Source organism: Danio aesculapii, chromosome 9 (assembly GCF_903798145.1).
Source record: "Danio aesculapii chromosome 9, fDanAes4.1, whole genome shotgun sequence".
NCBI lineage: Eukaryota > Metazoa > Chordata > Actinopteri > Cypriniformes > Danionidae > Danio > Danio aesculapii.
In genome coordinates, this window is record NC_079443.1 from 29,973,823 (window position 1) to 29,988,410 (window position 14,588).

Sequence of the window (14,588 nt, forward strand, 5' to 3'; positions counted from 1 at the left end):
TTGATTTTGGTTTTATTGTTAAAAAAGCATGTTAAATGAGAATCTGAAACATTTTATGACATACTTAAAACATTTTTGACATCTTTATTTTTTAATTTTGATTATGTTTTTAAATAAATTGGTCCTACACTTCATATTGTCAGATTTTTAATAGTATATGTTTTCATTCCGGTACTTACCATAAACCCACATATCAACCATTTGTTAGCAATGTGTTAAAAAATGCATTGATTGTGTCAACTAGTGACATTAGGAGTTTAGAAATGCAATCCAAATTCTTTTTCTTGATGGGGCACTTGAAGGGTTAATACAGTAAGTACATGTAACATGTGCAGTAACAAGGACATTAAAAAAAAAATAAATAAATAAATAAATATGTGCAACTACTCCAAACCTTTGAAAAAATAGTGTATTTATTCATAGACTTCTACTTTGGAACGGCTGAAACAGATGCACCCAGATGATAGCGTAATTAAGCATGACTCCTCTTGGTTTTATAGACCACTAAGCTAAAAACAGTTAATCGGAATGACTGCAAAGCAACAACTGTTCTCAGGAGAGCAGAAAAGGGTAAAAGAGCAGGGATGAAACAAACCTGGTGGCAATGACATTGTGAGTTTGAGAGAGCTGAGGGAGAGGGGAAATAGAGCCCTCAGGATGGTGAGATGACATCTTTGTGGGACAGTCGAGGAGGCCGTTAGTAAAGGTGCCAGACTGCTAGAGGAGAGAAAGAGAGAGAGAAAGGAAGCAGGGGGATAGTCAGTCACTACATCAATTGCTAGAAATGGGAGAAGAAGTGAAGATAATGAAATCGTACACTCTATTGAATGTGTGGAAGTCATCAGCTGCAATTTGAAAAGCTAAATGTGTAAATCTACAAAGTGCATCTATAAAGGTGTTAAGAAAAAAAAAGAGGATTTGTTCTACAAGAATGCATGGAAAAAGAGTGCTTTTTAAATTGGTTTCTTTTTAGCAATTCTGTCATTTTACCCCCCCCCCCCCCCCCCCCCCCTCACAATTGTAAAAACTTCTCAATTTAATTTAAAAGTCTGAATTTATATCTCGCTAATCTGTTTTTCTCAAAAAATATGTTCATTCTTTTATTACGCAACACTGATTTGAATACGTTTATAGGCTCTTTCTCGCAATTCAGATTTTTTTATTCACTTTTTTTTCTTTAAAGAATTAAGAAAATTCTGACCTGTGAGAATTTTTTTTCTTCACAATTTCAACTTCAGACCTTAGAAATAAAACATTTATTCCTTCTTAGAATTGCAACTTTAATTCGATTAGTTGTGGCTCTGTTAGTTCTGGCTTAATTTCTCACAATTCTGTTCTTCTATGAATTACTGCACATAACATTTTTGCCAACTCCAAGTTTAAAGCTCACCAACTTTAATTTGCAAAACTGTGAGTTTATAGGCAAATCTGACTGTATGTAGTTGTGAGATTATAAAAGGAAAGTCTGAATTTTGAAATAAATTGACTTTCATTTTAAAATATATTTTTGATTGTATCTGGAGTTGATGATGATGATTTTTTTATTTAATGCCATGTCAAAAACAAAGGCTATTTTCATGGCAAGAACATTTCATTGATAAATATACAATTAAAAACAACAAACAAATGAATACATAAATAAGATTTTCAGTGCTAATACATGACTGTATCTGGAGTTCTCAACAGGGTAAAAGTAACAGCTTAAAGTCTTTTGGTTGCTACAGTTAGTATCAAGTTTGATTAAACCTTACCTAAATATACCAATCATTGTATTGTCCCTATTCATATATCCATTATCATATTTAACTTCATCTAATGCTTTCTTATCAGAATTATTCAAAGAAAAAAACCATAACATTTTAGCAGTAAACTCACTGTAGGTGTTGAAGCTGGAATGATCCATCGTGGAGTGATTGTGGGTTTAGGTGGTGGCACCTATGTCAAAATAAATAACATTAAATGTTTCAGAAAAGTATTAACAAACAACGGCATTGTTTTTAGTCTATAGAGTGAAACTCTAATCTCTGGCTTACTAGAAGCATTACAAGCACATTGTTTGAGTATTCAGTCATTTGAGCTGCAATGCTGAACTTACTACAGGAATGGGGTCTGTGAAGTCTATCAGGTTATCAGTCAGAGGGGCTGTCAGCGGCTCGGGATCCTCAACTTTCACCTGCATTGCAAAAAGCCAAAAGCAAAAGCTCTAAAAAATACGCCTATAAAAAGCTTATATAATGTCTTTATTTGCAAGGAAATATCAGTGCTTGCAAGACATCACCAAAATTAATAAATAAATACTTTTATAAAGTATTAGAATCACAGTAATACTCAATATACACTCAAAAAAAGGATTTTTGTTGCATGATCAAACTGAAAACAACACAATTCTGGAGATTTTATTGTGAAACTTATTTACCTTATGTTCAATCTACTTAAATTAGTATTGCGTTAACTTAATGGATTTGTGTTGGGACAACATGAATGAATTATGTGGAAACATTTTTTACAGTGCAGCTGAATATAAGCAAATCATCACCCGTTCTAGATTACTTGTGTAATGTAATACAACGTAATGTGTGTACAGTATTTATATAGCGCATTTATCGTTTATGGCCATACACCCAAAGCGATTCACAATCATGAGGGGGGTTTCTCCACACCACCATCAGTGTGCAGCATCCACTTGTATGATGTGATGGCAGCCACAGGACAACAGTACCAGTGAGCTCACCAGCCACCAGCTATTGATATAGTGATTTAGTCAATTCAGTGGATGGGGATGATTGGGAGGTCATGATAAGTAAGGGCCAATGGAGGAAATTGGCCAGGACACTGAGGTAACACCCCAACTCTTTACGAAAAGTGCCATGGGATTTTTAATGACCACAGAGTCAGGAAAGTCTATCCGAAAGACGGCACCCACTGAGAGTACAGCATCCCCTTCACTTTTACTGGGGCATTAGGACTCACACAGACCGCAGGTTGAGCGTCCCCTTGTAACACCACTTCCAACAGCAACCTAGTTATCCCATGTGGTCTCCCATCCAGATACTGACCAGGCTTAGCCCTGTTTAGCTTCAGTGAGTATATGGTCTGCAGGGTGATATGGCTGTGGCCATATCTTGTGGGATTTTTTCCAGCACATGCTAATTTTCAGCTTGAGTTGAATTTTTCGAACTTGCGCAGAAGATGCGATTGAGGTGAATTCTGCACGTTCATTGCAAATATCCTACTTCAAAATATCATTTGCACCACCTTGCAAAAATTAACCTCTTTTTCCATGTCTGCATCAACTAATACTTAAAAATACTTAAATTCGCATTTGGTGTGAACCCAACATAAGTGATTTCTAATTCTCTACATATAAATATAACGTGTGATAGCTTCGTTAGTTGATATTTCACTTAAAATTGTATTCGGTTAAATATTGTTAACATAAGCATTTTTTATTCTTTTGAAACAATACATTTTAATGATCCTTGTGAATTTTAATCTTTTATATGCCATGTCTTGTATACTTGGGACAACATCAACTTCAAGACACAGTGGAAAAACTCATCAACTCAAAGCCTGTTTGAACTTAGTTGTGTTTGTACTCATGATCTTCCAAACTATTGTAGTTCAAACATTCAAACGAACACCGATGGAGCCACAATCTGGTGTTCAATTCAGTGCTGTTAGCGGTGACAGTCACGTGACCATGACATAGTTTGTTCCTTTCATCAAGTTGACTTAGGTTTCAAAATACATAATAGTTGTGTTCACTTGTGAATATCATAATTTGTGTAGAGCTTATTTTCTGCAATAAATAAAACAAACGAAAAAAACAAACCAACTTCAAAACACTGTAATGACAGGCGAATAGAATAAGTGTAGTTTTTCACTGGACTTAGTTTCTCTGTTAGAGCGTGTGTCAGTGAGTAAATGATGGTGTGTGTGTGTGTGCTGACAGCTGCTGTGGACTCTCTCTACTGCGTGCCAGCAGCTGGAATGACATTAAGCCACTTCTGTTACCTTGGATGAGTGAGCTTCATTCACTGGATCTGATGATAGAGGCGGCACTGAAGATATGAAGTCATCGGCCTTCTCTTCCAGGCTGAGGGCAGACAATGAAGAGTTGTGTGAACAAATGCACCATGAGTCAATCGTGAAAATGCGGTTTTCAGTTAGAAAAGAAACTACACTGAATTTTGCCAAACAAGCAAACATAGTACAGTTGGCAAAAAAAAAAAATAGAGTGAAATGTATTTTCTGTGAATTGACAGCATGATGAATTCATCAGTGTTCTCTTTAAGGCTGAAAACACACAATGAAGAGTTATATATTTGCCTGTTACTGGCAATTTTCCAGAAAGGTCTGTATGTGTGAAAGGGGCTAATATCTCTATTTGGAAAGAATTTATCGTTCAATTGGGATGGTCCTGCAGTGGGAGTGCATCTACATAATATCTAATACACAATCGCTAAAATGTTTGGGGTCCCCCCAACACATTTTTGTTGTTTTCTGTGCTATTTGCATTGCGTTTCTCTATTTGCATTTGTTGTAAGTATTTTCATGCACATGTTTAGTCAGAGATGGATGAATTAATGTTTACTATTTGCATCTCCATAAAATCTAACAAAATAATCTATCAACTTTTTGGGGTCCCCCGACACATTTTCATTGTGGTCTGTGCTATGTGCAGTGCATTTCTGTATTTGCATGTGTTGAGAGTAATTTTATGCATAACAATCTGTAAATACAATCAAGAAAAAGATACAAGTGAAATGAAGTGTTGTATAATAGTCTTACAGTATTCAGGTACAGTAACTGAATGATAAAAATAAAAATAATTCAATAAAATGAATCGTAGTTAAGGTCAAAAATGGTACAATTTCTTATACCTGAATGCTCCTAAAATTATTATACAAATCACATGGTCAAATACGCATGCAAATGATCAATTATAACTAACTCAACATTGAATATATCCTACGATGTGACTATTGCAAATCATCACATTGCAATATCGATGCTGAAACGATATAATGTGCAGCCCTAGAACGTGTGTGTGTTTGTGATATATTCTTGCGAAGAGTTCTGAACAGAAAACTTTTGAATTGAGTGCTTAAAATGAGCATGTAAAAAAACTTTTTTCATTTCAAAGCAGTTATTCATTCAGCCTTCATTCAAAAGACACACAGAAAATCACAATATTCAACCTTGAATGAAACCTTATGAACACTTATGAAGTGTTTGAGGAAATGACTCAGGGTCACTTTGTGATTACTGCTGATTATGGGTTTGTGTGTGTGTGTGTGTGTGTGTGTGTGTGTAGATTTGGATGGCTCCGCAAAAGAACAGAGCCTTCCAGAGAGTGTTGTCAAAGTGTATACCATTGTAAAGGTACCAATTATTTCTAGATTTGGCAGACGCTTCTGCCAGCATGCATGTTCCCTAGGAATCAAACTCATAATTGTGGTGTCTACAAATTGAGCATATGATGTAGGCACTGGTAGCGAATTTTAATATAAAACCAGGTTCATTCCTATAATAACCATTTTCCTATTGCAGATAATTTTACCAATTAGTTACATGACATTTATTTAACAGAGATCTGAGTGTAAATAAAAGCTGCAGCAGATAGTACACAATGATGCTGGACAGACTTCCACATTAGGAGAAACATTTCACATATCTTTCTTTATCATGTGACAGTGAAGCTAAATGGCTCCAAGTCAGTGTACAAAGCTAATTGTGCAGTCAATCTGTGAAATGAGTACATGTGGTTACATAAGAACATGTTTCCAAGCAGATCTCAGCTGTGACTAATGGTATGGCAACTACATATGAAGAGTTGCCACTAGATGGCAACAGCTAACTACAGTAGGGCTACATAAATGGAATGTTCTAGGTTTGATAAAAGGTAGCAAAAATTAATGAACATCACATCAAATAATGCAAGTTAAAAGAAAAAGAGAGGGAAAATAATACTGAGGGTGTTGTTTCACTGGTAGTAAATAGTTAATATATGATAATATGCCATTTAAAAATGTTTTTGAAGCCATTTATGCTCACACAGGCTGCATTTATTTGATTAAAAGTACAATAAGGAGGCTTCCGATTCTGGCAACTGAGGGAATGGCAGCGTAGCGCATAGTCTCTCCAAAGATTACATTAACAGTCCCACTTAAACTTGTGAAATACCTAAAACTATTACTAAAGTACTCTATAATAATAGAACAACAATGGAAACGAGAGAGAAGAGCAAAAAAAAAAAAACAGATTTGTAGAAATTGAAGGTAGACAGTAGGAGCACATGCATCAACACAAAAATTCAATAAAGTAGGGCAATAAATTCAATAACAATATTGAGAAAGATAATATCAGTTCAAAATCTTTTTTTTCACCATTGAGCAATTTGTTAAGAGCAGTTTTCAAGGGGCTAATAACCAAAATATACAAAGTTCTATCTAACTCATGTACCTTCTCTTTTCAAAGATTTAGGTCACTAAATTGAAGATACAGATTGGTCTGAAATATGTACAAATTTGTTTTCTAAACGAGTGTTCATGACCTCAACTACAAATTCATAGGCCTGTCACAATAATCAATATATTGCCTTATCGCACAACTTATTGCCTTGACCACAATAACTTTTGGTGATGCGAAATATATATAGTTCGTGTACACACACAACAATTTCAGCAACATTTTAGCTGATAGCGCAACTTCTCTATCGCTATTGGATAGTGACAGTATGGTTACCACTATAGTATTTACTATAGTATATTTTCATGCGAGATCTTTTTTCTAGTTCTATTTGCTTTGCACATTTCTGTTAACATTTCTTTATTATAATTATTATTTATTTATGATACACGTTTTCACATTCTGATTAAATTGTTAAATGAATAAAGTATCATGTGTTCTTTGGAAAAGTGTCCCTTGTTTGATGCTATTATGCTGTCATTCTGGCATTACATAATGAGTGGCATAAAATGGTCTTTACTAATAATAATATCATTTATCTCAATATATTTTGGTGCAATATATCAGACAACAAAAAATAGTTTTCGTGACAGACCTATAAATTCATTAAGAGTTCATCTTACACCCTTACGTCTAAAAAAGATTTACTGAAACTCCTCTGATCTTTGTTTTAACTGTAAAAAATGCAAAGGGTTATTCCTTCACTGCTTCTGGCATTGTGACAAACTCATCTCTTTTTGGAAGAAAATACATCATTTTCTACAAGGACTCTTTAAGATAACATTTAGCTTTCTCTGGAATTTTAGTTGTTATATGGTGGAGTAGAGAATGTGTTGGACTCTCACACCAAGCATTTGTATTTAATCTTGGTTTATCTGGCAAAGAAACGTTTACTTTTATTGTGGTCATCTACTCAGGTACACTGCTTTAAAATGTGGTTGTCTCAAGTATGTACGCAATTTCCACTCGAGAAAATCACCTATGACCAGTGTTCGAACTATACCGTGGCCTTTGGGGAGGCCACTTTTTTGTTTTATCAGGGGGGATGGGTATTGTCGCTTTGATCTTGAGAGTCCCTTGCCACAATGATGTAGGCTAAAAAACACACAGGATCCCTGTCCTTAAACAGCAATGTATAAACAAAAAAAATCTATAAATATAAAACAAATATTTATATAATTGTAACTAATATTAAAACATAGAACAAAACTCCACGATAGTTTCGGTTTACCTTCTCGCTAAAAAGTGCTTGTTTTCCCATCAGTAACTTTTCTTGACCCTTGAAAATATCCTTTGATTTTTTTTTTACATGCACAAACAACAGCAGCCTTAACAACAGAACTTTGTCATATTTTCCCTGCATTGTTTTTGTGAGAGGAATACATTCACAAATATAAAACCAACAAACACAATTATGTTTCACTTAACAACAAAATAAATAACCTTGTCATGTAGCCTATCATTTTTCTATTCGCTCTGTAAGTTCAAGATGATGGCACTAAGGACAACATAGGCTTTTTTATTTTACATAGGCCTAAAGAATGTCATGGGTTCTCACTTTTCACTCTGGTGAATTTCACTATTCACTAATCGTGAATTCGAAAATGAAAGGAACACAATTGTGAAAGGGGTTCAGTTTTGTTATGTTTACCTGCTTTCAACTTAATTGTCCAACATGTTTACAACTATGTCACGGTGTTTAAACATTGTTTCGGCCTACTGTATGAAGCAAATTAAACGAAACACAACATCACATCATTTGTTTCGGAAATGCATATGAAAGCATCTGGCTCTCAGTCTTTGACATGACTGGACTTCGCTCCTCAGCGCCCCCACACCTTGATGCTCATGGCAAAATAACATGTGTAGATATCTTTTTTTAAGTGAGGTGTAAATCGGCATCATGCATGACTGAATGCTATTTTTGACGATTAATAATAAGTACATACGTAATAATTAGTAATATAATGCTGAAAACTTAGTTTAGTTTTTTTAGTTTAGTTTTAAAATTTAGTTTTTTTTTCCCTTTAATACATTCTTATAGAAATATAAAGATTAAAAGGAAAATAAGTCTTATAAGTCACTTCTGTTTATTTAATGTGTCCTTACAGAATAAAAAGTATTAATTCCTTACCCTAATATTTTGAACGGTAGTGTGTGATCATATACAAAAGATATAAAACAAGCCCCGGCTTGATGGAGGACCAGGTGGCCCCTTTAATCTGGGTGTGCCCCAGATTCTGCCTGCCTTCTTGTGCTCCACTGCCTCTGACTGTGTCCCAGGAGGATTACAGGCCCGCAGGCTCCCTCACATGGCCCTACTACATCTTAATCCACACACTCAAACAACAAAGCAAGGCTTCTTTGTAGTACAATCTTGTCACTGTACTTTGAATAGGTTTTGTGTGCTGTCTCACCTGCTGGTAGAGCATGGCAGCAGGCCGGGTTGTTTGAGCATATCCCAGGACTCCTGCCGCTCCGCTCTCCCACTCACTGGCAGAGAGGTGGTACTTCCCATACGCCCCCCACGACTGGTTAATCTGATGAGGACACAGACATATCCAAAATTTATTTAAAAAAAAAAGAATACACCAAGTAACCATACTTAATACATACAAATAACCATCAAGTCAATTCACACTGCATCCGTGTTGCCGAGTCCATGACTTTTACACTTTTGCCAAGGATTTTAGTCTATAGGTTTGGGGAAACAAATGCTAATTAAGCTATCCCCCAGAAAGCAATTTTACTCCAGAGGAGTATTCCAGAAAGCAGGTTATGTAACATACCCAGGTAAGTTTAGAAGTAAGTAGATAACCTCAGTTTTGATTCTAAAAACGGAGGTAACTTTTAGGGTATGTTAAATAGTCATAGCAACTTACACCCTGTATCTGTACAGTATGCCTGGCAATGAACTGTTTTATACACCTTTGTACAATTCCTCGGCCATAAACCACTGCGTATCATTACACAAATGTTTCAGAGCGAGGCAATAGTGTAGTGGACAGTGCGCCAATAAAGAGCAACAGTGTTCAGAGCAGAGCGAGTTCGAATCTCGCAAAGATTTTCTCTCTTTCTGTGTGTGTGTGTGTGTGTGTGTGTGTGTGTGTGTGGTTTAAGGTCAAATAATTCAACCACTGATTAGCCTTTATTAAGGGACAGAGCAGCTCCTCTGAGTTATTTAGTGAAAGAAGTATTTGACAGTATTTGAAAGAAGTATTTAACAGAAAGAATATTCTAATATATGTTTAATACATAGCTGCTGTAGTCAAATATGACCTTTTAAGAGAATGTTTCTGTGTTTAATTTTGACTTTGGACAGAGTTCTTCTAGCCCCAGAAGGATTACAATTTATATAAGCCTTATATACTAGTCAATATACATTATTATTGTGGCATTAAGAAATGAATGGCAGGAAAATTAAATGCATGAATGGTTACACAGCACACTCAAAAAAGATGTTAAAGTTACATTTAATTTTTTATTACAAAGTGTGGCATGTGTACAACGTGTGGAGTGTGGCATGTGTAATTTAATAAACTAACGAATTCTCTTATTATTTATTTTTTATTTTCTTATCTTCTATTTCTTTCCTTCATTGATGCAGATGTCTATTGCTTTTACTTTATAATCCACCTTAATTCCTCATACACCAGCATTAAATCCTCCAACTCCGTCTCTGTAAAGTATGTTGCCCTTTTTTCTCACCGTGACTTTCTATGGTGACTCGTAAATTCGATCTACTGAAAATGCCTTCAGGTATGCGCCGTACGCACGTATTAACCTGCGGTTATCTTCAGAAGGTTAACTCTTATCAGCTGTTTTGGAACCGACATACTCACGGTAAGCAGGTTTTGGGTTAATCAACCGAGAGTTCAGGGTTTAGCAGATAGTAAGTTAATCCAGCTTTATGGAATACCCCCAGGTGGACCTGACTGGATAACTTTTTAGGTCATTTAATCAGCAGTTGGGCAGGTTGTGTTCCACAAACTTGGCAACCCTTTAGTGAACTGACAGAAGCCAATCAATGCAGACAATTAGCAGACTACAGTAGAGCCTGGTGAATGCCAATGAACATCTATAATCAGCAGAAATGACCACCGACTAACACCAACTAATTGAGACCATGGTAACATGCTGATGCAAAGTGCTATTGGACACAAACGTGGCATCTGTTATCACTGTGAACTGGTCTTGAAAACCTGATTTTCAGCTGCAATATTGAAATTTATAACGATGGTGTTTGAGTCAAGTAGAGACTTGATGGTAGAGTAGTAGAGACAACACTGAACCCCAAAACAGTCCAGTTATAAATGAATGGATCTCATCTTGACATATAACTTGAAGTACAGTGAAGTAGTAGTAGAAATATAGATTACAAGTAGGAAGGTGTATAAAGCCTAAACTGCAATTAGGATAACGGTTATTAAAAACTGAATGCATTTCTGCCTTGGGTCTTTAATTCAGGCAGATGTACAACTGTGTTTATACCTGGCTGCTGCTTCCTGCAGGTTACAGTTCTTGTCTGGAGTCAGTCCAAGCTCATCTCTTGAATCCTGAACAAAGAGACGAACATTTACACACATTTAGATTCATAAATTACCAGTATACATGGCATTAACACATACAGTATCAATGCTGGTGCAGTATATCATGTAAAGAACTAATAAAATGTGAGATCCCCTTCAAAAAACATAAAAAGCTGAAGTGGATATGAGTGTTAATAGCACATGTCAATACCTTAAGTGCTGCCTCTGCCTGAGCTTTCAGGATGTTGCTCTTGAGTTCGTCAGGAGCTTTGAGCTGGTTCAGGACAGGACTGCTGCTCACACTGTTCAAACTTTTCTCTGTCAGTTTCACCACATCATCCTGCACACAATTGCACACAATTTCTGTGTTTTCCTGAAAACAAGCCACAGCAGGTTAAAACTATTCAAAGGGGAAAAAACACCTAAGTTGCATTGGTGTTTCATTTGAGATTTTCATTAATACATAATGTTCAATAAGCTACAGTTGGCCCTAAACACAAACATTTTGAACACAGTCAAGTTCCTCTCACTCAACAACAAATCCATTCAGTTAAAAAGTATTAGAGCTGAAGGAAAAATGTAAATTAGAGCAAAACTGCTATACAAACACATTGCTTATTTGGTTTAAAGCTCATGTATGTATTACGAGCATGACATTAATTGCATTATATGAGTCAGAGCATGTTTACAAAAGCTTCATTCCAGAATAAAACAAACAAACAAAAAAAAACAGTAAATGTTTTCTGAGTTTGAACCAAGCGGCAACCTCCCGCTCTCTCTCGGGAAGCCAATACGGAAGTAACTGAAACTGCAATTCATCAAAATTCCGCTAGTCCTGGCTCCATAATAGAGCAAGTTGCAATTGAGCCTACTGTTAGAATGGCCAATTTTACAACAGAAAAAAAGGTGTTTACAGCCTGGTACAAAGAACGATTTTGGTTCATATAGCTATTATTACCCTCCATAACAACTGTGAGGGGGGTGAATTTTTTTATAACTCATCCATTTCCTTTATATTAGGTTATATTAAGTTTGCATAATTAAGGGCGTGGCCACTTGAGTGACAGCTAGGTCTCGCTGGTCGCCGTCACTTCACCTCAGCTGAATCCGGCAGATTAGCCACTGACCTTGGCATATTCATCGTATTTTTGTTTTGTTTTATGTGGCTTTACACAGTCAGCTGCCTTTTGGACTTCTTTCTTACAATTGTCAGATGATATGGGATGCTGTGTGCACTTAATTGTGCTCACAAACCATTCACGTGGCCTCCGTTTCCCATGTGAGTAAAGTTATATACTTGTATACCATCTCTATAAATGTATTTGTTTTATTTAAGATCATTTATCATTAATATTTTTCTTTAGACCCATAAAGCACTCCAGAATGTGCCAGATTGATTAGCTGTAGGCTCTAGAACAGTCATCTGAAGCGTTGTCATACAGTGTTATGCTGGATTTCATCAAGAGTCTTGCATTTACTAACACAGACTATATTTGAAGTGTTTGGAAGTAATTCGCGTTTTCCTCCTGTAGAAAAACGTCATAAGAACAATGTTTAGTGGCTCACTGTATTACAACAGTGTTTTTAAAAGTCTAAACACTTTATTGATATAGTGTACAGCCAAGCACATGTGGTCAGAACACAAACGAGTCGCAGGTAATAAAGTATCAAGCGTTTCTCCCAAAGTAAAGTCTGTCTGCTAGGTCTAAGCAAAGTGCCAGCAGGCGTCTGTAGCTCCGCCCACTCTCCGCCTCTTTGCCCTTATTTGGTATCCCGCCGTGGGTGCGATGACGCGCGAACAAAATGGCGACGGTTGGCCGCGCCTACTAGTAGCTTCTTTTGCGCTCTTCAGAAACCTATGGGTGACGTCACGGATGCTCTGTCCATATATTTTACAGTCTATGGTTTGAACCTGTCTCCACTGTGCATAAAATGTAGCTTTAACTTTGTCTACATCTACCTTGTGTTTTATTATGCTTAAACCAAAATGTAGTCAACACTACTGTTAAGCATTTTCTTTTAAAATCTGCAGTAAGGGATTTTCGACATGATATCTGTTATTTACATGGAGACTTAGATTTTTAAGGACTAGCTCCATAATTTTTGGCTACTTGGGGTCAATTTCTTGATTTATTTAACAAATCTATATCTCAAGAACTCTCCAGTGATCCCTCTGAGGTTTCAGCCCTATACCCTCTCTAGTTTTGATAGTACGTTTTGTGACTATGATGCATTTTGTTGTTGTCTTTTTTCTTTTTTGTTTTTCTTTATATTGTCCTTTGTATGTTCTGTGTGTGTGTATACATATATATTTACATAAACCTTAAAATAAAGTAATAAAAAAAAAATCTGCAGTAAGATGTCATTGTGCCGACATACAGCACGATTGTTATATATAGTTTGATTGTTAGCTCAAGGTTTTTTGCCAATCCTTCCCCTTTCTCTCGCTACAAACCATTCATTCAGGTCTCCCTCTCCACTGTCCTATCAAAATAATAGCTAAAAAAAAAAACAAATTATTAAAATAAGTCTATGATTGTGTAGAACAAATGAGTCACATCTCTTCAGAAAGAGCTCCCTGGATGATTTTTAGGCAATAATTTATTTGGCATTAAATAAATCTCCCTATGAAATTGACACAGCAATACCCAATAAAACCAAGTCTGCAATTTGCCTTTACTGTAAATAGCTTTTACACAGTTAACTTTTGCTAACCAAATAAAATTGTATCCTAGTGTACAGCTACATTCAAGCCATTTTAAGATGGATTTGATTTTCCACAAAGTTTCACTATGCAATTTTAATAATCAGATTACTTTTAGGGATAAATTTAGTGACTGCAAGGGGACTTTAATTATATAGTCCAGGCTGAATAAACCTTAAGTGACACTGAGCTGGAAAGGATATAGAGATCACTGACTGCAGTAATAGCATGAGTAATCATCTTCCCTATTCACTATTTAATGTAATGTACATCCTGAGGTTAGTGTGGACAGAGTTTCTGGTTCTTGTATTTAAAGTGTATGTGGAGCTTTAATTGTATGCTGTAGAGTCTTATGGAAGGGGGAAATATACTGGAAAAACACCATTTACAAAAAGCTTTGTTTTCAGTGTGTGCAGGGGCTTCTGGATGGCTGCTCTGACCTGGTTGTTCATGTTGAGGTTGACATTGGTTCTGGCTGGAACAGACACTGGAGTGTTTTCAATCTCTAGTTGCTTGAGTCGAGCTGCAGCCTCTGTGGATAAGAACTGATTCAGTGAGCATCACTAAACAATGAGAGGTCAGTCAGACAGACAGATGGAAACACATCTGCATGTGTGAGGCTTAAAACCTTAATGCTGGGGTTAATCTCTTCACACAATAAACAGGCAAAGTGTGACAAAATATAATAAAATGAGTAAAAGCAAGAAGTAAAACAGTTCATATAAGATATCAAAAGGCTAGCTGGTAAATTTTTACAGAAATGAGAAATGGGCATTACTTCAGTGTCACATGCTCCATATATCAATATGCTCAATTGGTGGTTAAGAAACATTTTTTTCAAATTCTGAAATGATTTTATTTAGCGTTCTATGATCTGAACTGGC

General features: G+C 36.0%; 1 protein-coding gene across 5 annotated transcripts in view; it reads right to left on the minus strand.

Annotated features, from left to right (window-relative positions):
• Positions 1–14,588, minus strand: part of epb41l5 (erythrocyte membrane protein band 4.1 like 5) — a 59,215-nt gene that overhangs the window by 2,172 nt on the left and 42,455 nt on the right. For 3 of the 5 annotated variants that reach the window (XM_056465404.1, XM_056465401.1, XM_056465402.1), the window contains exons 18-25: positions 14,145–14,236; positions 11,212–11,340; positions 10,963–11,027; positions 8,889–9,011; positions 4,015–4,096; positions 2,096–2,173; positions 1,876–1,935; positions 596–717 (exon numbers count right to left, since the gene is read on the minus strand). In XM_056465404.1, the coding sequence (XP_056321379.1) occupies positions 596–717; positions 1,876–1,935; positions 2,096–2,173; positions 4,015–4,096; positions 8,889–9,011; positions 10,963–11,027; positions 11,212–11,340; positions 14,145–14,236 (751 nt within the window). The remainder of the gene's footprint in view (positions 1–595; positions 718–1,875; positions 1,936–2,095; positions 2,174–4,014; positions 4,097–8,888; positions 9,012–10,962; positions 11,028–11,211; positions 11,341–14,144; positions 14,237–14,588) is intronic. The other 2 variants (XM_056465403.1, XM_056465405.1) reach the window with 2 other exon arrangements.